This window comes from Pelmatolapia mariae, linkage group LG2 (assembly GCF_036321145.2).
Source record: "Pelmatolapia mariae isolate MD_Pm_ZW linkage group LG2, Pm_UMD_F_2, whole genome shotgun sequence".
NCBI lineage: Eukaryota > Metazoa > Chordata > Actinopteri > Cichliformes > Cichlidae > Pelmatolapia > Pelmatolapia mariae.
In genome coordinates this window covers 28,303,202-28,326,334 of record NC_086228.1, presented here as the reverse complement: position 1 = coordinate 28,326,334, position 23,133 = coordinate 28,303,202, and the positions used below count along the sequence as shown (strand labels likewise).

Sequence of the window (23,133 nt, the reverse complement as noted above, 5' to 3'; positions counted from 1 at the left end):
TGTTCTCCTCTCTGTTGTAATTGCATGTGAAAACCTGAATCTAAACAACACCGGGAACTGCAGTCACACTTTCAGAACAGTCAGCCACACATGGTATGTTGGTTACCACAGATAGTGTGAGAAAGAGCAAACCAAAACTAAAGTGACAAATTAAGTCACCAATAGTCCAGAAGCTTCTGTGAGGAGAACTTTATTGTTTAACAGTCTTTATAGGGTGTGCAGGAGAGATGTCTTTTTCTGTTTGTAGGTTTGCATAAGTTTGCTTTCCAAAAAGGAAGAGAAATGAAAGATGTAGAACAAATAAAATGCAGACAACCTGGTTAAAAGCACCACGCGAAAAGGATGCAAATCTTTGCCACAATATGAAACTGTGAGGCAATGTTCTCCAGATACCGGTAATATTAAAACACAGAATCCTCTTATCCAACAAAGGAGGCTGAATTCAATATGAAAATTCATGCTATGTGACTCACAAGTATTTGGGTAAAGAAAACAAATTCAAATGATGCAAATTTATATGTGAATAAGAATAAGTTTGTAATAGCACAACAAATTTTAAAAATTAAATGTCAAATAGTCCCTATGAACATAGTAGCATTAAACACTGCAGCTCTGCACAGGTGGAAGCAAGCTTTACAATTCTTCACTTACTCTTAATTAAGCTTAGTAAGCAAGATGAGTGATGGAGAACAGAATAGAAAGAATAAAAACCATCATAAGAAAAGAAGAATGTACATTGCTTACTTACATTTTAATGGACGCACACAACAGGACAGGCTAAGACAGTAACACGCATATAACCACTCAACTGGAACTGAGAAAACCCATCTGTGTGAAAACAAAAAAAGAACCTACATGGGTACTTCCTGTATTACAGCGGAGATGGAAGCTACCACTCTTATAGGGGTGCAGTGAACTTGTGCGAATAGTACGGGGCTTTTAAACACACTGAAGCTACTTTGACTTTTGTTTTGCATGCTTCCTCTTACCCTGCTCTAAAAATAGAAGAAACAGCTATCTCTGTACATGCATGTCCACCAGCATATATGTGCCCGGCTGGGCATCTCATCAGTTTTTATTCTCACAATGAGGCAAACAAGCCTGTTTTTCAAAACATATTGCTATGTTGCATTGTACTGATTTTTGCTAAAGTACTTGTAATCGTTCAAGCTCATCGTGAACAGCTGTGACAAATGAAGAAGGAAGCCCTCTTCTAGTATTCAGTGGAACAGGTAGCTGCTATTAAAAGTGCAGAACAGAACAAAAAGAATCTGATGTGTACAGAAACAAAGAATATTCTTCAGGTAAAAATATGCAAATACAATAATCCAGAGACTAATTTAATGAAGGAAATAATGTTTACAATTAATGTCACATTGCCACAGAGGTAGTCATCATTTACACTGATCAAAGCTAGAAAGCTTCTGATGATTCCACCTTGTCATTCTTGTCAAGTACACAGATTTTGAGTTTGTAAAACAACCCTTACCTGTACAACAGTAAACACACTAGCTTGCACAGTTGCACCTGTAAAATGGAATTCACTCGTGTTTTTGAAGCTTATGATGTTCACTTTTTGCAAGACAAACACTTATAATTGAGATACAAAAAAAATAATAATGAAAACATCACTGGACCCAATCGGTTATTCTTACAGAAATCGAACATGCACCTGCAGCTACAGCTTAATCTTGCAGAAACCAGGCCCATGAGTGAGAACACATCTTCAGATGTTCTCTCAACTAAAATAGCACCTCTTGATAAACCAGTGATTTTGTTTTGGTTGTGTTCTCCTATACTATGTTGGACACGATCCGAGTTTTTAGTTTCCCAAAAAATGACCTGCTTTTGGACAGCTTGAGCTTCTTCTTCCAATCCATGCTTTTTTTCTGGAAAAAACTGCCCCAGTTGTCCTCCTCCTCATCTCCTACCCAAGGGACCCAGGCACCTCCATTCAGATAGGGGTCAGCCCGAGGATCCTCTGATGGGTACCTTACAGGCACCGCAGTGCGATTGTAGTACACCAGTCTGGCAAGCAGCTGCTTCACAACATCCGGTCTCTGCTCAGAAAGGTCATAACGTTCATAGGGGTCCCCGGAGATGTTAAAAAGCCACACTGTTTTTCGAGGACGTGTGTGCCGCTCCTGCTTCCACCAGCTACTGGGGAAACCTGGAAGTATTTGTGGTGGAATCCAGTCTCCATAACCAGGGTCTCCTGTCAGAAGTTTCCAATCTCCAGCTCGTATGGAGGCCTGAATGGCTGTATTCCAAATCCCATATCCTTTCTGCAGGGAGCCAGTGCGTGCATGGTTATACAGAGGGTCGATGTTGTGAAGGATCTCCAGCCTAGGTGATTCTTTTCCTTCACTGATGGCTTCCCACACATTATACCCATCAACCCCCTCAGTGAGGGACTCATCACCACCTGCTAATCCCACTAATGTGGGATACCAATCAGTAATGTGCACCAGTGCTTTGCTCACCCTCCTCTTTTTCCTTAAGAGAGGGCTGTGGACGAATCCCAGACCCCGGATGCCACCTTCCCAGTAGGTTCCTTTACGTCCTCTAAGAGGCCAGTTACTTCCACCAGACAAGGGCTGACCGCCATTGTCTGTAGAGAAAATGATTACACTGTTCTGATAGTATCCATACTTACGGAGAGCGTATGTTATATTACGAACCGCTTCATCTACAGCTGACACCATAGCAGCATACTTCCTGCGTGCCACATTTTCCAGCCCAAGGTAGGGGTAGATGTACTCATCTGGATATTGTAAGGGTGTGTGAACAGCTTGGAAGGAGAGGAAGATGAAAAGCGGTTGGGATTGAGGATTATGGGTTGCCAGGATCTTGCGTACTCTCTTCGTGTACAGATGGGTGGAGTATTTTCCACTCTGACCCCAGGCGACTGACTCCCCCTCATGGAGATCGAAGCCACACAGCCCAGAGCCATCACAGCCATCATAGGTGTAGTAGTTAACACTCCCCGTTAAGGATCCAAAATATGTGTCAAAGCCACGGCGAGTGGGTAAGCACTCCTTCTTATAGAACCCCAAGTGCCACTTCCCTACCATGTGGGTGGAGTAGCCGAGTTCCTGTAGCCTCTGAGGGAGCGTGACCTGGTCAAAGGGCAGGCAGTTAGGCTGGCGAGGTCGGATGATGGAGTGCTGAAGACCAGTGTGGATTTGGTACCTGCCGAATTTAGAAGGAAAAATTTATTGTTTGCATTTAGGGATAAGATTCATCTTAGAGGTTGCATATCTTTTGGGCGCAATAATAAAGGAGGGAAATCTGATATCAAGACAGCCTTAATCCATATCATCCAATCACATCCAACAGGTTAAACAGAAATGTGAATAAGAGTGGAGGTAAAGAGGTTTAGAAAAATAGAACAGGGAGAAGGAGACTGCCCTGTTTTTCTCAAACAGGTTATGGTGATTGGCATGAAGATACACTCCAGATTTGTGTCTGTTTATATTTGTATGCCAGTCAAAACACAGACAGAAGACTGTGTAATAGCAGCCTTTACATACTTTTAATTTTTCTTTAATTGGAAATATATAGTCAGAAATCACATGTTTGGACCTGATTGATGCTATAGCTTTGAAACATAACAGCACTTTCTAGATTTGCAATTATCTCTAGAAGTGTGCTCTTGGTTCCACTGTCCCCATGCATTCAAATACTTTAGCTCACAAAACAGGAAGCTGCTTTAAAATCCAGTAGTTTAATTCATCAGGCAGCAGTTACATCTATGTTAAACATCAGTATGGTCTAATTCTAGGAATACAAAGCATTCATTTTAAATAAGGAGCAGTCCAGTCACAGGACACTTTACCTGCCAGTGATGAATTGACTTCTGGATGGGGTGCAGATGGGCTGGATGTAATAATTCTCCAGCTTCACACCGTCCGCAGCCAGTTTATCCAGCACCGGTGTCCTGATGTCTGAACTATGATAGCCAATGTCATTGAACCCCTGGTCATCTGTCATAATGAAAACAATATGAGGGGGTTGAGGGACAGGAAATCTGCCAATAAAAGGTTTTTCTGGATCGTTTTCCACCTGGTTAGGGCTCATCAGATCCCAGGTCAGGTACCCGAGGCTTAGCAGGCTCATCATGGAGAAACCGGTGAGAGCTGTCGTTGCCATGGTTCCTGTGACGCTTTAAATTACTTAAGCTTGCTTGTATTTAGTAAGCTGTCGCTAAATAACTGTGCAGTGAGACTCAGGGTTAAAAAAAATCCCCTCATAAGATGTTGCAAGTAACCCCTTGTACACTTGAATGGCAGTTAAGCAACCTAAAACTAAGAAAAGGTGAACTTCCAGCCTCACTGAATCTCCAAACACTTTCTGCCACCTTTGAAAGCATTCCACTTTTCCAAGTGTTCCTGTTAACCCCGCCCAGTTGCCTTGCTGCCTCACTGAAATAATATCAGCCCCTACTGACCCCACTGCCAAAGAAAATACAGAATTTCTACTACATCCAGGTGTTAATGGAGAGTTTACATCTCACATTAGTGATACTTCTGCTGAATTTGGACATTGTGCTGCATTATTCTAGATATTAATGTAGCTTTGTTGGTCTTTGACTGTAAAAAATAGCTTTAAATAGATACTAAGTACTCAAAATAATTGCATCATAGACTCTCCTCTTCATTTGCACTCCGTCATGATCATCATTTCAATATGCCACCCTATAAACTTCAGAAAACCTTAGAAAGCAAGAGCAATCTCTCCCCATCTGACCTGGTTAAAACACAGTTGACAGAGGGTCTACAGAAAAAAACACTGTGTGTGGGGGAGATTTGAGTCTCAGGGTGGCTGTGGGGCCCTGCAGACACAGTTCTCCACTCTACTCTGTACTGCACTCACAAACACTCTTATTTTTCCTGCTGTTTCTGCGCACTGCAGACCCTAGGAGAGAGACAGAACAGACTTCTCTGACTCTGATAACATCTCCAGCCGGGCGTCATAGAAGCACTTTACAAATCATCCAGCGGGTCAACAGAAAGCAGCAGGACTGCACAGCCTCACCCACAGCTCCTGAGTGGAGGTATTTCTCCACAGTATCTGCACTGTAGACCGCCATCATGATACAGGTTCACTTTGACTGGGAACAGTGGAATAGCTGTAGAGAACAGCTAAAAATCAGACTATAAAAAGTAGAAAATAATTAATCTAACATACATTGGGTATTTGCCCGTCACTGTGAATCACAAGTGTTTTTTAGCTCTGGTGCTCTTGAAGCTAGGATCAGGCTTCATTTCATAGCAGAGCTAAAAGCACAAAGTGATTGACGCTGTTCCCTTCAGTGCCCTCTCCTTGTGAAACACTGCACAGTTTCCACTGAACATTGCACTCCTTCTTGAGGTCCTTCATTGGCAAAAATGGCAACAATGCAATTCTGGGAAACAGGACGATTTTACAGGGAATCAAATTTGAAAAATAAGGCTGGTGGTTAATATTTCTTTTGCTTTAAAACTTGAATATAATGAATACTTCAAGGTCACCAACGTCAAACGTGGCTAGCAGACAAAAATAAACTGATATACTGAAGCGAGGAGTTGGTCAACATAGTGAGACGTAAAACATCACACCTTGCAAGTGTTGATATTGAGGTTTGTGGGCATGGAGGTCGTGGGGTGCAAAAGGAAGAACGACCCCGCCCCCCAAAACAGTATAAAGCTGAGGTTGATGGGCATGTTTGTCTTGAAGCAGGAAAGGCATCTTTAGAGCGGAGCTTTAGACTTTATGGGTGAACAAACTGAGAAAGAGAGAGGAAAAGGGACCTGAAGTTTTACACGATCATGTTTAGTCATGTGCTGTCCTAGAGGGAATACATTACATATCATGACTATGATACTACTGCTTTTCCTCAAAAGTATGCAAAAAATTAGAGGAAAGAGAGTTTCCTGGTCTTTGGGCAGCCACACTTATGAGATGTGACTCATCTGTTTTCTGCCGCTCAGAGCTGTAACTGCGGCAGCTCGCCAGGCTGACAACAACTCTGCTCACATCCAAGACCACAATGCAAACAACACGTATACGAACACTCACGTCTCTCACATCCACAAATATTAACAGAGCCACGTCCCCAGGGACCCGGCAGACTCTGAAGTCTAAAAAGACTATGATAAGCCAATACCACAGATATATTCTTGCTCGCCTCCCACATTTGCTCTTTCTTTTGTGGATTGTCATATTGCCAAAATAATTTCACTAGGAACACAAGGCTAAGCCACAAAATGGTTTGATGACAGTATTTACGGAATGAGTACCCTTACAATGCACCAGTAATAGAATATCACGGACCCTGAATAAACATGCTCGGTTTCTGGAGGTTATTTTTAAAGTTATTTGTTTGTTTTAACTTACGTTAGGCTCATGTTTTTAAAAAATGTAAATAAAAATGGAATTTCTTAATATCCTCGTAAACCGCATCTGTCTATTTCCAGGGAGCGGTCATTTCAAGCATGTTAAAGAAGGTCACTCTGCTTTAAGGAACCACTCATTCTGAGTTGTTGCTGTGGGAGTTAAATTTCACATTCTCAGACACTTATTTCACTATTTTAGTTATTGATTAACCAATTAAGCTTGTTATGTGGTAATAACCTTTAAATCTGCTACACGGGAATTTCTCAGACTGAGATTTAATTGTGTTCACTGGCTGTTCATTACCCTCCTAATGTGCCAATTTCTTCCAGAGGATGTGAGCAAAGTGCTGTGAAGTATCATAAATTTAACAACACTTCATTTTCCTACCCCGTAATTAACAGTGGAGCCATAAAACAGAATCCAGTTTCTTTAAGGATTTCTTAGCTTAATCTGGAGAAAATCATTCATAAAGTTATAAATAGCAATGGTAGCTTTTGCTGGTACAGGTAGTTTTCAGCTCCTGTCTTGCTTCTGCGGTTTTTGCCTCTCTGTCACGTAAAGAGTAAATCAATAGCAGACCCACCCTAAAAGATTTGGATTTAATAACGCAAAATTATACTTTCACAGCATTTTCTCATCTTTACATCCCTGTCCAAACCGGTTCCAAGCAGGATTTTAAGGCCTTGAGAAATCCGACAATGAGTTTAAAGGGAAGTAGAGACTGCTGTGCCGGTCGGCAGCAGATGTTGGCTTTGGCTAAAGAAAGTGGTGCTGTTACTGAATACGGCTGCTCCGCTTCACTAGGAACACTACCCCCTTTCTAATCAACGCAGCCCTGCCGGTAAACCCCCACATTACCCCCACCTCTCACCCCAATTTTCTAATCTGAGTAAGACTGGATGGAAGTGTTCTTTTTCCTCCTGTGTGCCAACTCTGAGGCAAAACCTGTACTTCAGCATGCTCAGCTTGTCATCTCTTCACTTTATACAATAGTAGCCTTGTTTCAGAATTTACTCAAAATAGCTTTTTCATCTTTTATCAATCTTTCAACTACAGGCCATTTATTTGGGAGCAAATTAAAGGCCAAAGACGCTTTCTCTCTCGGGTGAGTTTCATAAACAGTCCTCGACAACAACAAGGACCTACATACAGTTATATTAGCTATTCAAATGCAGAGAGAAGTAACTGAATAAGAGCACTGTAGATAAGAAAGTAGGGAGGTTAGTATGGCTAATTTGCGTAAGTTTTAACTCCGTTTACAAGTTACACAGAAGAAAAGAACTGTATTTACCAAAAACAGGAACAGCGTTTAGATTATGCTAACAGCATTATTATTGCCTCAGTTTCTCTTTGTGAACTTGTGTGGTTGCCTTTTACAGTGCAGTAGTTACCATGTCACAAGATATGTGCCAGAATCAAGTGTTTAAGAATGGTAACTTTAATTTCTAACTCAAATAAAGAGTAAAAATTTCCTAGATTTCCTCTCTCTGGTGGGGTTTTAAAATCCACATATCAGCCCTTAGCAGGTGGAAATCAGAGGAAGGGCTCAAACACATGGCCTTGGCCGTCACTAAAGGTGTGTTTGATTTGGCTCATGTGGAGCTCCGGCAGCACCTGGTTGGCAAGGCTAGGCATAGCATTTCATTAGGACCCTCCTGCAAAGTCCCTTGGATATACATCATAAGGGACTCGGTGAAGAATCCCTAAGGAGAGGGTGTTAAAAGAAAAAGTATAGCTCAGTTATGCTATTTTTTATTTATTTATATATTTATTAATCACATGTGTGTAAGCGTTTCCACTTAACCAGTTTTACTGTTGTGCCAGTGTGGCAGCGATGACAGGTTGTGGCACCCAGACCTTGCCGTCTATAGCGGGTAATTAAATGGAGAGTGAGCACAGATGTGAGCTGCTAAATGTGTCCAGCGTAATTTATTTCCTGTGAAACAGGCTGCCATTTACGAGTGTAGCCTGTACAAATACTGCAGTCATTTTACAGAAACGTGCCATCAAAGCCGAGGGGAGTGTACTACTTCTTTTTCCTTGTGTTCAAGGATGTCTTTTGGTCCTCCCTCAAGCAGTAACTTTAGCTAAAATCCATTTTCTTACACTCATCAATACCCAGTTTAATATATTGGAATGTTTGTTTGGAGTAAACGTGAGCAGATTAAATATTACATTTTCTTTGCTCACTTTTAAATATTACAAATTAAAATTGTTGTTCTTCCACAAAACTTTGGTGGTCTGTCCCATCAACACTCTGAGAATGGGAGCTGAGTCAGCCTCATAACCTGCGCGTTGTCCAAACCAAATGTGTGTGTGTGTGTGTGTGTGTGTGTGTGTGTGTGTGTGTGTGTGTGTGTGTGTGTGTGTGTGTGTGTGTGTGAGAGAGAGAGAGAGAAAGAGAGAGAGAAGAGTGTGAGGGGTAGCAAGCTTGTGGAAGATGGTGAAATCAAGCTCAGTGAGACCCACTGAGTGCTGACGTTGAGTTTGGACTACACACTGCTTTCCTTTTCTGGTTTTCCCTGATGAATGAGTCTCTTTCAGCTGCCTTGCTCTTACTGACCCCCTGCTTACCCAATACTCTCCTTTAGTTTGACCTAAGATCTCACCGCCAGCTTTCTCAGATCTTTTCACTGGCAGCATGTACCCGTGCCCAATCACCATCAATGTCCTCCCACACCAAAGCAAAAAGTTAGACTTATATCCAAATACACCTGAGTTGACTGACCTTTCTGGCAGTTTCTGGGATATTTCTGACTTGTTCACTTGCTTGAATAGTTTGTGGATTGTTTGGCTATGTGGATGGGTAATGTTTCTTTCGAACATGTGATTAAAAAAGAGAACTGAGTCAAGAAACCTAGAGCCACAAGAGTGAGCTAACAGATACATAAATGGGAGTTGTATTTTAAGACTTACGGGTTATGTTTCCTGAATATGAGCCAGCAGTTTATGTTGGCTCTTACAGCTCATTTCTTGCCTTTTAACATATATGCTGAGGCAGATTTTGGTCTCTACAAATGTCCCGTTTTTACATATTTGTAAGGTTTGAGAACATCTCAACAGAGGGACAGAGTCTGTTATAATAGAGACACACATATACACTCACTTCATTGGGTACATCTGTTCAACTGCTTATAAACACAAATATCTAAATATAAGCCAATCACATATGAGCAACTCAAGATGAAGATGAAGATGCAGAAGTGCATCTCTGAACGCACAGCCAGTTAAACCCTAAAGCAGATGGGCTACAGCAGCAGAAGACCGCAGCAGGTGCAACTCCTGTTAGTTATGACCAGGAAATTGAAACTTTATTTCACATATGCTAACTGAACAATCCAAATTATTTTGTTGCAACATTCAGATAGTAGATAGCTGAATTTGGCAAAATTTAGTAATGATGTGTGGGACACCAACTGACCACAGCCTACCTGAGCATTGTTGCTGTCCCTTTATACCCAAAGTGTACCCATTTCGTGATGGCTACTTCCAGCAGGATAACACACTATGCCGCAAAGCTCAAATAATATGAAAGGGGTTTCTTGAAAATCACAGTGAGTTCACTGTAGTGAAATGGCCTCCAGTCACCAAATCTCAATCCAATAAAGCACCCTTATGGGGTGTGGTGGAACAGGAGTGTCACACTGTGGATATCCAACCAAAATAATCTGTAGCAACTGTGGGATGATATCATGTCGATATGGCCCAAATTCACAGAAAAATGTTTCTAGCATCTTGATAAATCTATGGCTGTTCTGCAGGCAAAAGGAAGGAAGTGGTGGGTGAATGTAACAGACAGAAGAGATCAAGCTTATCACACTATGCAGAATGCAAAAGATCTTTTACACTGAAGACAAAGATTTATTATACAGCATGTTTTATCTGCTTCTACATGCAACATGCAGACATTTGCACAGCGGAAGGAGCACTTGAAAGCAACCAGTTGTACACTTGGTGCTTTTAAGTAGTAGCTCTAAAAAGACATTGCCCATTAGAAGCATGCCACGCCACAAAGCTGTCATATTGTTTGTTTGCTTTATATTAAAAGTGTTTATGGTAGCTGAACTGTAATGATAGAAGGGCAGATCAGATGTCTGCATTTTACCGGTAGAATCAGAGTAAATTTCCAGAACATCATTTATAAAATATGATTAGCCCACATCATGAAAATCCTCCCCTCTTTGGGTAAAACTGAGCCTAAACTGGCCTGAATATAAGATAGTTACAGGCAGATAGCAAAACACAAATATAAAAAGAAAATGATTTGGTTTAAATGGTTCAATACTAATGTCAGTTGTCGTTATGGCATGGCTTTAAAATGCGGTGAAAAGACAGCTGAAAAAAACTCTGACACACATATGACTAACAGACTATATAAACTACTTTCCGTTATTAGCCCCTTATCGAAACGCATTGTGTACACAGGTTAAGTTTTCATTTGAATGCGTGATATTTTTGCGCGGACCGCTGACAGCGTTGCTACGCCCCTCTTACTACATCTCCCATAGTGCATTGCAGCGGTAGAAAAGAATCACATCCTTGGGTCAGAGTTCAAAATGGTAACATGCGGGTTTCAGAAGCTGAAATTCTGAGCATCATGAGGATACTTTTAATATGAAAATACCACTTGCGTTAGCTTAGCCTTAGTTTGATTAATCGTCCTTTTTTCGTTTCTGGAATATGTCCGTGAACGCATCAAAGCACGAGCTGATCCAGCTGATCTACCGCCACTTGAAGGAGCATGGTTATCGCTCAGCTGCAGATGAGCTACAGAGGCACAGCCCACAGGTCAACATTGTTCACCACACACACACACACACACACGTAGCAACTGCAACTGTTACAATGTTTGAAATGCTGCTCCTGCTCTGTGCAATAACCCCCTCTACTCACACCTCATGAAATTCCACAAAAAAACATTTTCTGAAGTGTGGACGGGAAAGAAAGTTCGCTCAATGAAATCTCACCATGTTTTGTAACAACTAGACTGCTACGTGTTTCTGTTTTTCTGCATAAACATAGTTGTGTGTGTGTATATATAACATTAAAGATCGTAAGATCCAAGAAATGTATCCTCCCCTTGCTGTGAGCTAAAACGAGCTCAGTGTTAGGACTTATATACCACTTAAAAAAAGCTTGAAAGGCTTTTAGCTCTGCCCTTTAACCTTACAGGCGAAACAAGAGTCTGTGTACCTTTCACCAATTAATGTGCTTGAAATAAATGTTTCTCTTCTTGGTTAAGCACAAAGTCTTCTCGCCTTTCACCTCGTATAGACCTCTGTAAGAGGGACTGTGGCTGGAGGAAAGACAGAAAAAGTCAGATTAGCTTTAAAGGTAATCAAGTCCTTGACATAAAAATACCATCAGGTAGACTCTACTCACCAAGAGCTTCCACCCAAAGTGGCTCAAATAGGATGTAGCATATGGCCAATTTAAATGAGTGGGGAGAGTGTGCGGCCAGGAAAAGGTGTTTGTGGTAAAGTCTAAGAAAAAAGCCCAGAGATTCGTATAAGTGCAGTCATTGCAAATGTAATACAGACCAAGAAGGCTTGTTGATTTTTCTTCCCCAAATGAGAACCATTTGGTCCCTCCACAGGTTTTTGAATTTGTAAATATTCCACAAAATGTAGTAGACTTTGTCCTTTTCTGTAAACGTGTTTATTATTCTAGTTTATTCATTTGCAATGAAGTCAAGTCCTTCCTAACCAGCTTCTTGGGGTCTGTTTTCATTCAAATTTGACACTTAACCATAACAATGCCATGTTTTTATGTCTTTATATGCTGACATCTCCTTCAGACTACTGTACCATGTCCGAGAAATACTCCTGCTGTATATTTCAAACTTCTTAATAAGTTGTAAAGTTTAATTTTGATTTTCTACAGGGGGAGACCAAAATATCAGTATCACTACTCGACATCTATACATCATGGTTGAAGTAAGGATGATTTCTTAGTGCTTTTCAGAAGCAAAGGCCACTGGTTAGATGTTTTATTTTGTAATAACTTGGATACTAACTATTTTTTTTATTCCTGACAGTAACTCTAAAAACTCAGCAGATCAAGGAAGGACTCCAACTAAAGGTTCATATTTTTCTTTTTCTTTGTTAAATACAAATTAAATTAGAAAGCTGAAGTTGGATCTGAGATACTACATTTGTTTATTTGTGTATATGTGTGTCCTGATCCAGCTGTTCATGCTTACAAAATTCTTAAGCACTATTTGGAAAGACTTCTGTACATTAGTTTGCTTTGAGTATTTTTGTCTTACACCTGTACCCAAACATTCACGCTCCTAACAACCTCCAGATTCAAGGTGAGGTTGACAGCTTAGTGAAAAAACTAACATATCAGAGAATGCAGCTCGGTTTGTAGCAGTAAACTCTTTGAGGCCGGAGGTTGGTGTATTTGAATGCATTTTAACACATTTGCACTTTTTATGTTTAGCAAAGTCTACAGCATCAAAAAAGAAAAAGGACACAACTGCAAAAAAGGTGAATTTTTCTATTTTGTTTTAATTTCTTTTCGTGGCAGTTCTTGGACTATACCAACCACGCTAGTCTTTCTTCTTCTTTTTTTCTCCCAGTCTGTTCCAGCAAACAAGAAAAAAACTGAGGGAAAAGCTGCAAAAAAAGTCACAGGGGAGAAGAAATCAAAGAGCAGAACATCAGACAAAGTTGTGACTGCCGGTGCAGATGATTCAGACTCTGACAGCAGTCTGGATGTGGAGAAGTGGAAGAAACTGCTCCAACAGATGACAGGTGAGGGTCTGTTTGAAAGAGAAAGAGTCACTGAATGCATTATTCATGGGCGAGCGTGTCAAGGATGAGGTGATGAAAAGAATCCTAGAAAAATGAAGAGGGGGTTATGAGTGCTTTCTGTTAGTGCAGGCGGGTTTGGAGGGAGTTTGGTGAGATTTGATGACATGAGCTGCGGCTCATTCTGTGTTGAGATGTGTTGAAGAGAAATGCAGATTGAATATTTTCTACTAAAACGATTGGCTGACTAGGTTGTGGCTTCCTTGTGCCTTTCTGTTTGGCACTTTGTGCACCACAGATTTAATTTCACTTCATCATAATACACATACAGTACCTATTAACAGGGGCTTGTACACAACATTTTTTCTAAATGGAAGTCAGCAGTCCAATCAAAGATGCCCAAACCTGCTTTTTCTCCCCCCGGCAGTGTCATCCAGCTCTACCAAGGGGACAATAAAGTGACCAAAGCCAGGCTAGAAATATTTGACTTGCCCAAAACACCTCACTTAAAGAGCAACCAGGGCACATCCAGTTCAGATACCTGAAACATTTCACATCAAATGAACCATATCTAAAAAAAGAATCCCATCTGCCCCTCTCAGGAGGAGCGGTTATTTGCACAGTAACTTTAGGATATTTTTCCCTTAATGTAATGAAATTGTTTTCAGTTGCAGGCTATCAGTGCACACGTGGGTGAGTTTTATGTTTTTTCCAACAAGTTTGATCTGTTAGAGATCCAATCAGATGAAATTAGGCTTGTTAGAAAAGGGGTCCTTAACATGGTCTGAGCTAATATAACCTGTTTCGGGAAAAGTCTGTATTTTATATTTCAAGTAAAGATTTTATTGAAATGAGAATCATGCAAAGTTACTCTAATGCAGGTTCTGAATTAAAGTGTAAAGCTGGAAATAAGCTAAATATGTCTCATTTGAGCTAACGTCCAAGCACGCTATTGAGAGACTGAGATGTAGCATTCAGGCGAGGTGTTCATGGTGGAAGGAGTCTAAACTCAGGTGGAATAAACTGTGGAGGGTGTGGAAAATGTAGAAAGTGATGGAAGATGAAGGGAAAGCTTGGTCCCTCCACTTAATGAGAGAAAGACAACCACCAGACAGTGCAGCACCACCCATGAACAACCTCACCATGGAAAACAGTGATTTCATCCAAACAGAGCTGTGTACAGTTACTGTTTGCTCACTGTTTATGTTTTCTTTTAGGCATTTGTTCCACCATGCACAGTTTGATGTTTTTACTGTGTTTTCTCTGTCCACAGATGCCGACATAGTCAAGATGAATGCCATCAATGCTCTGGACTCCTCTGCTCCTCAACCCCCGAAAAAGAGAGTCAGGAAACCCCGGGCTAAGGCTCCGGCGAAAACTGGAACCCCAGTTAAACAGAGTAACGGGACAGTGAAACACAATGAAGAAGGTGGCGAGAAACATGTGACTGAAAAAAAAACAAAGACGAGCTCAACCGAGAAGAATGTGACAAAAAATGTGACTTCTGTCACCTCAAGCACTCCGAGCCAAAAGCAAAACCTCTCATCTCCAGCGGACAAACAAATAAATAAGGACAGGGAAACTGCAACTCCCAGTGAACAAACAACTGATGACAGAACATCTGAGCCCAAGAAGAAGAAGAAAAAGAAGGAGAAAATTGCAGACAAGGAGGAAAAGAATGAGACGGGTGAAGGTGGAAAAGAGGAATGTGGCGAAGAGACGAGAAAGACCAAAGACACGAAGCAGGAGGAGGCTAAAAAAACTCCAAAGGTGAATAAAAAGGCAAAAGAAACCAAAGATGCTGCTGAAAGAAACGAGACAGTCACGACTGAGACAAACACAAGAGGGAACGCTGACGAGAAAACCCTTTCAGAGTCAACGGTACAAGAAAAGAAACAAAAGAAGAAGAAGAAAGAGAAGGCTGGTAGTGAGGGAAGTTTGACACAGACTGGAAATTCTGAGCAGGTATCCGAGGAAGTGAAAAATAACAGAGAGAGCAAACAGGAAGAAAACAACCAAACCTCAGAGCACATAGCAGAAGAAAAGAAAGCCAAGAAGAAAAAAAAGAAGAAAACAGAGAGTGAGGAAAATTCATTGACGTTTGCAAGTGAAAGCATTTCAAAGCAAAAAGCTGAAGACATAGAAAATAATACAGAGCAAAAAACTGAAGAAATTGAGACTTTAGAGCAGACGTCTGTAGAAAAGAAGGCAAAGAAGAGGAAAAGGGACTTTCTTAATGGTGAGGAAAATCCAGAACAAGTACTGCATGAAAAGAAATCAAAGAAGAAGAAAAAAGAAAAAGCTGATGAAGAAAGAGAGCAGGTAGTTGAGGATATAATAGATAATAAGGTAGAGGAAACAACAGAGCAGGTCAAGAGTGTCAAGAAGAAAAAGAAAAATAATCCCGCCAACACAGAGCCGCTGCCTCCACCTGACGTAGAGGCAACGAGTTCTCCAACAGAGAAGAAGAGAAGTGAGTAAACAACCCACATATAGCTTAAAAACATGTAGTTTGATGGTTTTGTAAAATTGCTTTGCATTTGTCCTCAGAAAAAAGCAAATTGAAATCAGCCGACATCCCAGAAATACCTGTAGATTCAATCCAAGACGCCATGGCGACAGAAACCGCCTCAAGCGACTCCCACAAAAAGGTATCACGCTACTTAGAAAACAAATGTGTCCAGTCTCAACGTTGGCGGATCATAACCCTCATGTCTGTCTCTCCACAGAAGAAGAAGAAATCATCAAAGAATCATCAAGATGTGTGACTCGTCATCCCCGCAGACCCAGAGGACGAGGGCAGCACATCATGTCCTCTGATTTCTGATCATATACACTGATCATATATCAGTAGTTAGAATATGACTTAAAACTTTAAAGATCCGTCGTTTATATTTTTGGTACATTTTTATCTTTTTATGGATTTTGGGTTTGTTTTTTTTACTTAAGTGTTTCTATGGTAGCTGCCATTTTCACGGCACGCACATTTCGTGGTTGTTTTGGGGAACTGATGATCACCTGTTGAAATATTTCTGCCTCATAGTGAAATTCAGATGGGGTTTAATTGAGTAACGTCTGTTTTTATAAACATGGACTCTGTTTCGCTCTCAGGAATTTCCCTCGTGATAATCCTGAGCTAGGTTCTCTAAACCACCTTTCATATTTTTATGCAGATTTAAGTTGTAAAATGAAGTGAAACTGTGTGATTCTGATTAAGAGGTTTACTCCTGTCCTATAGCTGTCTTATGGTATTTCGTTTAAAAAAAATTACACACTTTTTTTAACCAGATGTATATTTATTCAAATTGACATGTCAGCTGTTCTATTGTGGGAAAGGAGGGGAAATTCTATGTGTGTGATGAGCATTATTTTTTAGTTTTAAATGTTTGATATAAATGTTCTTATATAGATTGTATAATATGTTTTTAATACAAATTAAACGTCATAGTTTTTTTGTTTTTATCAGCTGTACCCGTCCCAAGTCTTACACCTGGTAAATCCTGTTCTTTGGGCACACAAACACTGAACTTCTTACAAATTAAGGGAAAATGCTTGACTTGATGAGCTCTGGAGATTCTGCTGTGCTGTAGGGGACACTCTATATGTTTGTACGTGTCAGAGATCTCGGTGAGACAAATTAAGGTTATTAAGAGAGACGAGGCCTAAAACTGCCTTTCCGCTGAATCGTGTAATGTTGCGTATGAGGATGTCTTTTTTTTTAAGGAAACCGAGAAAACGACTGTTCCACACCAATCCGGAGGGTGGCGCTAATGCAGCGAAAAGACGTTTGTTTTACCACTGTTAAACAAGAACGAAGAAGACTGCCCTACTACCATAGCTACACGCTAATCATACAATGAGTAACTGTCAGTGAAGTTTTACAGTTACAGTCGTTACTGGCCGCCAAATGTGGAGGTTGAACAAAGTTCGTCACAAAGCCGGACAACAAGGCGGCAGCTTGGAGGAGCTCAGGCTGAAGAGGCGAGAGAACGAGAGAGGTGTGTCTGCTCAATACCGAGGCTCAGTTTCCCAAACATACTGTAGATTAACCCTGGTCTTTAACTAAAACCCTGTTTATTCAGTAGTGAGCTCATTTTTCCTTTAGCTCTGTGACTATGTTTAGTTTCCACAGAAACTAGCTGCAACTGTAGCTTCAACGTAACCTTCATTATTTTATTAATATCTTCCATTAACACTATGTAAAGTTCATTTCACGTTATTTATAATCATTTACTTTATTTTAAACCACTTTCTTCTTAACTGGTAAAAATCACAGGTTGGATAATAAACAGGTCACCTAACTATACCACACGAACCCACAACCAATCTCCAAAACCTCTCCAGCGTCTACTAACCTGACACTTTATTAGGTACACGTTGCTAGAGCCAAGTTGAACCCCCTTGTGTTTTCAGAATTGTCTTAATTCATAATGGCACAGATTCAATAAAGTGCTAGAAACATTCCTCAGAGGTTTTGGTATTGTAGCCTCAGCTGTCTATTGCTGTAGGCCATCTACTTCGTGTTGTGCGTTCATAGATGCTCTTTTGCATACCTTGGTTGTCATGGGCGGTTATTTGAGGTATTGTGGCCTTCCCATCAGCTCAAACGAGTCGGCCACTCTCCTCTGACATCTGGCTCCAGTAATGCATTTTTCCTCTTTCTCAGACCGTTCTCTGTAAACTCTAGAGATGGTTGTGTTGAAAATTCCAGTAAATCATCAGTTTATGGAATACACAGCCAGCCAATTTGGCACAAACAACCATTCCACATTCAGAGGCACTTAAATCACTATTCTTCCCCATTTTGATGCTCAGTTTGAACTTCAGCAGGCCATCTTGACCCTGTCTACATGTCTAAATGAACTCAGTTGTTGCAGTATGATTGTCTGATTAGATACTTGTATTTACCAAGCAGTCGAACAAATGTGCATAATAAAGTGTGAAATAGGTTTATGTAATATGCACATGTAACTTTTCTTTTTAAACTGTGTTACAAAGATACAGTTCTTTTTTGTGACACCCCTGAGGAACTGTTAGTTAGCTGTTACATCTTCATCTCCAGGTATTTTTTACAACACATAAACAGCAAAAACAGTTCCTGTGCAGATATAGGTTTTCGGTCCTACTCCAAATTCAGTGTTTTATTCAAAATTGAGATGTTCCCATGTACAGGTCTTAAAATAAAATAGAGCAGTGTTGGTGACATACACTGGCTTAAAAGGATTCAAAACCTAAGTGGATATGTTAGCGTCATCTTAACTTGGAAATTCCTTCAGCTTCTTTATTTCCCCACAGGCATGGCCTCCCCATGGTGGCTTTATCTCAAAAGGACGCATGTTTTGTACAGCATATGTACACTAAACACTCAAGTATGATCACGTATGATCCCTGAAGGTTAAAGTGTTGTGACATGTCTCTGCCTGAATGCTTTAGCACTGAGACAGGCCCGCAGAGACAGGCAGCTGGTGAGCAAGAGACTACTGCTAAATGAAGATGAGGAGCAGCCGGACGTTAGCATGGACACAGCCCCAGGAGGACATGTAAGTATCAGATATTGTGTTGGATCAGGGGTGTCAAACACAAGAATTTCCCAGGTGCCAGAATTCTCCAATCTGGCCCACTTGAAGGCTGGAAGATGTAAAGGAGGGAATCAACTTATAGGCTATGTTTTCAGAAGTTTTACATCTTTTACTGCTGATAAAGACCTCCCACGTGGCCATTCACGCTAAACTAAAGGAATTAACTATAGATAAATAATTAAATGACAGAAAAGTTAATGTTTTTTGACATCTTTTGACATTTTGGTGGGAAAAAAAGAATATTTTCTGTGAATTAACAAAAACTTTGTTTTATAAGTACAGGACAGTCTGGAAAAAGAGCTACTGGAACCTTTCTGTAATTTTATTTTGCTGAAAAATTGAGACATACTGTTGAAATGTTTCTTCTTTGTCTCATTGTAAGTTTTCTTAGGGATTTAAAGTGTAGCTAAATATATTAACACTGACAGAATGAGGTGTTTTTACTACTCGAGCCAACTTAAGATCGAACTGGGCAGTTTGTGACCCATGACGTAAACTGAATTTGACATGCCTGTCTTAGATTACTTTTTTGGTAGGTTCAGTAAAATGATAGATCTGAACTCAGCCTGCCAGTCTCATATTTCCCCAGGACATTGTTAGTCTGCTCCACAAACTTCAACACAGCGGGACAGAGAAGGAGGCACACCTGAAGGCCTTGAGTAAAGTTCTGCGTGACCCATCTGCACAGCTCACCTTTATCAAGTATGGTAGTGGCTTCTGTTGCCATATTGGAAGAGACTAAATGACGCTGTCACTTTTAAGTCACTTCCTCATCTTTGTGTGTGAAACTGCGCTTTCTTTCAGGCACGAGAACAGTATGCATCTGCTGGTCGGCCTCCTGACTGGCTCTAATGCTCAGTGCCGCCTGCAGGCCGTTCGGTGTCTTCACGAGCTCTCTCACTCTTCCCACACTAATGTGGCTCCAGCCTGTCTGCCTGCTACCCCTTACCTGCTCACTTACCTGTCTGGCCCAAGCACTAAGTTTACAGTAAGTCTCCATGCAGTGCAGACAGTTTGTGATATAGTATGACCTAACAATGCAGAAGATTTTTGACTTTCTTATTGTGTGGAAAATTATATGTACACAGGAGCTGTGTCTCTACACACTTGGTAACATGTGTCCAGACAGCGATGTGGTAAGAGAGAAGCTCCTGGCTCAGGGAATCATTCCCGCTCTGGCCAGCTGTATAGAGGTAAACTACGAAGGCTCACTGTCTACACTAATATCCTTACTGTACTGGCGATTCGTAGAATTGTTGCCGTTGAATCCAAATCTACTCAAACATGTGATTCATAGAGAGACAGGAGTGTGACTGCTACACGTCTTTGTAACATGTTACTGTGTATTTGTCCAGAACCAACGACACAACCTTGCAGTAGTGGAAGCTGCGGCGTTCACCCTCTCTCAGCTTCTCCAGGCCAGAGACGCACCCGAGAAGATAATCCCGTAAATATATCAATGATGCACTTCTTCACGTCTTTAGCCTCTGTATTCCTCATCTCGCAGAAAATGTCAGAGTAATGTTTTGTTCACATTTAACCCTGTTGTGTTTTTTTTGTCTTCCTCTGTGTCTGTAGGATAGTCCTGAAGTCTACCTTGCCTTCACACTTGTTATCCGTCCTTACCCCCGACCCACAGTTCGGCCTAGCTCCTGCCATAGAGTGTGCATGGTGTCTCCATTACCTCATATGCAGGTGAGAAGTTTAGGAAAGTGTCCAAAACTTGTTTTGTTTTGGGGTTTTTTTGCTGATTTGCTATTGTAGGTAATTACTGAATCTCTTTTGTGCCTTTTATTAGCACAGAAGATAACAAAGAGCTGCTGGCTCAGGGTGCCCTGTCACAGTGCAGCTCCTTGTTAGTGTCACTAGGTGGTGCTGTTACCGAGGGAAACAAAGAAGATGGGATTGAGCTGGTATGGAAGTGAATTATCAAATCCACTATTTACTTTTAAAACTCGTTAAGACTTTTTTTTTTTAACTTTTAAGCAAACAAATAATCATACTTTTTTCTAATCATGCAAATATTTGGTTTAAAGAATATGGCAGTCAATTTAAAGACTAAAAAAATTCCTTGAAGCAGACCAGAACAGTCAGTCAATAGTTACCATGCAAATTTGCTTGCATGGCTTTTTTGACTGGTGCGTTCAAAGAAGCCTCGACATCAGAGGGTTTCCTGCTGAAAAGCATTAAATTCACTGGCTAAATTTATGGGCAAGCGTTACTGAGAAAAGTTGTCAGAAGTATGCATCTTTAATTCTTTCAGCATTTGTTAATTATCATTGAGTTAATAATGTAGATTAGTTAATTTCATGCTAAGCTACCTCCAAAGAACATAAAAGGACTTAATTATTACTAAAAGTCAAGTGAAGAATCTAGGAACTGAAACAAAACAGCAACATCACACATTTGCCTAAGCATCAGAACAAAGTAAAAATAACAACTTCAGATTTTAATCTGACGTGGGTCACAGAAGCTTTTAATGTGTCTTCTTCAGCTCATCTGGCCTCTGTTGAGGTGTGTGGGGAACCTCTTGTCCTCCTGCCCAGAGGAAGACCTGAATGCTCAACTGACTGATGCTCATCTGCCGGCTTCTCTGTGTGCACTTGTTCAAGCCTACCTGCACACCCTGCCAGCCTTGGCCAGAGAGACCGTCTGGGTCCTCAACAACCTCACAGGTAAGGCTCTCTTGTTTTAGTGGTCTCTGAATGGGACTGCAGCCATACAGAAGTATACCTCATCATTACTAATAGAAACGTTTTGCAATATATTTTTCCTGCTTTGCTGCAGTTCAGTATAGATTTGTGCAAGAAAACATTGTATTTTTTTTGGTGTAACTATTCAATCTATTCAAATACTGAATAAAATGCTTGTGAGTGCCTTGTGCATGAGATTTGTTGTTAGGTTATCGGATTGTGAAAAATAAATTATATGAACTGATGGACTTTCCTTCTGTGCACATCTGAGCTTTGATGCATCATAATTATCAGGGTTTTCTGTAGTGTATGTAGCGTGCCCCATTGTGTTTTCTACCTCTCTCCATCTCAGCTCACTCCACTGAATTCTGCTCCGCCCTCTTGACTCTAAACTTGGTTCCAGGATTGATCCAACTTCTCCCATTCTCTCAAGGCATTAATACTATGGTTAGTACTATGATTGATATAACTGCTTCTTATACTATTAAGTAATTGTGGCATATAATAAGAAATGTTGTGGTTTTCTCTTGCATCCTTTTGGATGAAAAAAGTGTTTTTTGATTTTGTGTTTTTGTTGTTTTTTGTTTTTCTTGCTTGTTACACTCAGATTCTCAGGATTCTGGCTAATGTTGCCCACAAGAAAAAGGAGTTCTGTGTGCAGCTGGTGCAGCTTGGTTTACTGTCTGCACTCTGCGCCACGCTTAAAATGGCTGATCAGGAAATGGTGATTCAGAGCCTGGACATCCTGTTCATGATGACTGTCAGCAGTCCAGTGGTAAGTGTGGTAATTAGTGAAACTAAACTCTGTAATGATTGCTAAGCTGTTGCATGATGTGGTATTCTTCTTCTTCAGGTGGCAGAGGAGTTTGTCAGGCAAGGTGGGCTTTCACTGTTGGAGGTCCTTCAGTACAATGGTGCAGCAGAGATGAGACAAAGGTCGACGTACCTCCTGGAGAAGCACTTGTTGTCCTACCAACAGCATATAACAGTAATTGTTATGCAGCCTTATTGTCTCTGCTGAATATTTTTGTATTTTTAGTTAAAAATGTCTGATGTGAGCTGCTGTCTTGCAGGTGGACAATATGCCGAATCCTTGAATCAACAAGAAGACTTGTTGTGTTAGGTGGGCCCAGCTGAGGATAACAACATGTTTACATTTTGATATGGTGGATATCAAACTTGTTTGTGTATTTGAAGTCATTAGTGATAAAACTGCTGTCTTGTATGTTTTTACTCATGGAATTTTAATCTCTGCAAATATTAAATATTTTTATAATACTTGTACTGGTGAAGTACTTTTGCATAAAACTGTATTTATATTCAGATATGGCTTCACATATTTCAAGACGTTAAGATACTGAAGATGTGTTTTTGTTTCTGCACACTGAAGGTGGAACATATAACATTAGAAACATAATGTGTCTTTATCAACAAGACCTTGTCATCATGCCTGTGCAACGATTAAATAATTATGACATAATAAAACTCTTCCTTACAACAAATATGACTGCTGCTTTTTTGGAGTATTTGCTGTTTGGTTTGATTTTATTAAGAAACATTTAGTTACATTTAATCACAAAAAATCTTGGGACTTTACATGTGATGCTGATGATCAGTGAGGGCAGCACAGACTGACCCAAAGTGGTGGCACTGCTTTATGTGCTGGGGGATTATGCGCCCATGCATAAATTAAGCAGGACACAACACTGACTTGGCAAATCAAATTCG

General features: G+C 40.6%; 3 protein-coding genes across 3 annotated transcripts; 2 read left to right on the top strand and 1 right to left on the bottom strand.

The window, feature by feature from the left end:
* Positions 1 to 1,793: 1,793 nt before the first annotated feature.
* arsia (arylsulfatase family, member Ia) lies at positions 1,794 to 4,152 on the bottom strand. The gene is made up of 2 exons (XM_063483354.2): positions 3,839 to 4,152; positions 1,794 to 3,192 (listed from the first exon to the last, which is right to left on the bottom strand). Exons 1-2 carry the CDS (start codon positions 4,150 to 4,152, stop codon positions 1,794 to 1,796), a joined length of 1,713 nt encoding a protein of 570 aa, XP_063339424.2.
* Positions 4,153 to 10,933: 6,781 nt separating this feature from the next.
* On the top strand, positions 10,934 to 16,541 carry LOC135932199 (nucleolar and coiled-body phosphoprotein 1-like). Its single transcript, XM_065469564.1, has 8 exons — positions 10,934 to 11,166; positions 12,262 to 12,314; positions 12,416 to 12,459; positions 12,823 to 12,869; positions 12,962 to 13,136; positions 14,407 to 15,606; positions 15,684 to 15,784; positions 15,863 to 16,541. Exons 1-8 carry the CDS (start codon positions 11,059 to 11,061, stop codon positions 15,899 to 15,901), a joined length of 1,767 nt encoding a protein of 588 aa, XP_065325636.1. The 5' UTR covers positions 10,934 to 11,058; the 3' UTR covers positions 15,902 to 16,541.
* A 381-nt stretch (positions 16,542 to 16,922) lies between these two features.
* tmco6 (transmembrane and coiled-coil domains 6) lies at positions 16,923 to 22,895 on the top strand. Its single transcript, XM_063487241.1, has 13 exons — positions 16,923 to 17,131; positions 18,567 to 18,673; positions 19,302 to 19,414; positions 19,517 to 19,700; positions 19,801 to 19,905; positions 20,068 to 20,159; positions 20,291 to 20,407; positions 20,511 to 20,625; positions 21,207 to 21,387; positions 21,758 to 21,852; positions 22,013 to 22,180; positions 22,259 to 22,393; positions 22,479 to 22,895. Exons 1-13 carry the CDS (start codon positions 17,041 to 17,043, stop codon positions 22,500 to 22,502), a joined length of 1,527 nt encoding a protein of 508 aa, XP_063343311.1. The 5' UTR covers positions 16,923 to 17,040; the 3' UTR covers positions 22,503 to 22,895.
* The last annotated feature ends 238 nt before the right edge of the window (positions 22,896 to 23,133 follow it).

Coding starts and splice junctions, on each gene's coding strand:
- arsia (XM_063483354.2), bottom strand. CDS start 4,152: ATGGCAACGACAGCTCTCACCGGTTTCTCCATGATGAGCCTGCTAAGC. Junction 3,193..3,838: donor AGTCAATTCATCACTGGCAG/GTAAAGTGTCCT, acceptor TAAATTCGGCAG/GTACCAAATCCACACTGGTC.
- LOC135932199 (XM_065469564.1), top strand. CDS start 11,059: ATGTCCGTGAACGCATCAAAGCACGAGCTGATCCAGCTGATCTACCGC. Junction 11,167..12,261: donor TACAGAGGCACAGCCCACAG/GTCAACATTGTT, acceptor GATTTTCTACAG/GGGGAGACCAAAATATCAGT. Junction 15,785..15,862: donor CAAGCGACTCCCACAAAAAG/GTATCACGCTAC, acceptor GTCTCTCCACAG/AAGAAGAAGAAATCATCAAA.
- tmco6 (XM_063487241.1), top strand. CDS start 17,041: ATGTGGAGGTTGAACAAAGTTCGTCACAAAGCCGGACAACAAGGCGGC. Junction 20,160..20,290: donor GCACCCGAGAAGATAATCCC/GTAAATATATCA, acceptor CTGTGTCTGTAG/GATAGTCCTGAAGTCTACCT. Junction 22,181..22,258: donor TGACTGTCAGCAGTCCAGTG/GTAAGTGTGGTA, acceptor CTTCTTCTTCAG/GTGGCAGAGGAGTTTGTCAG.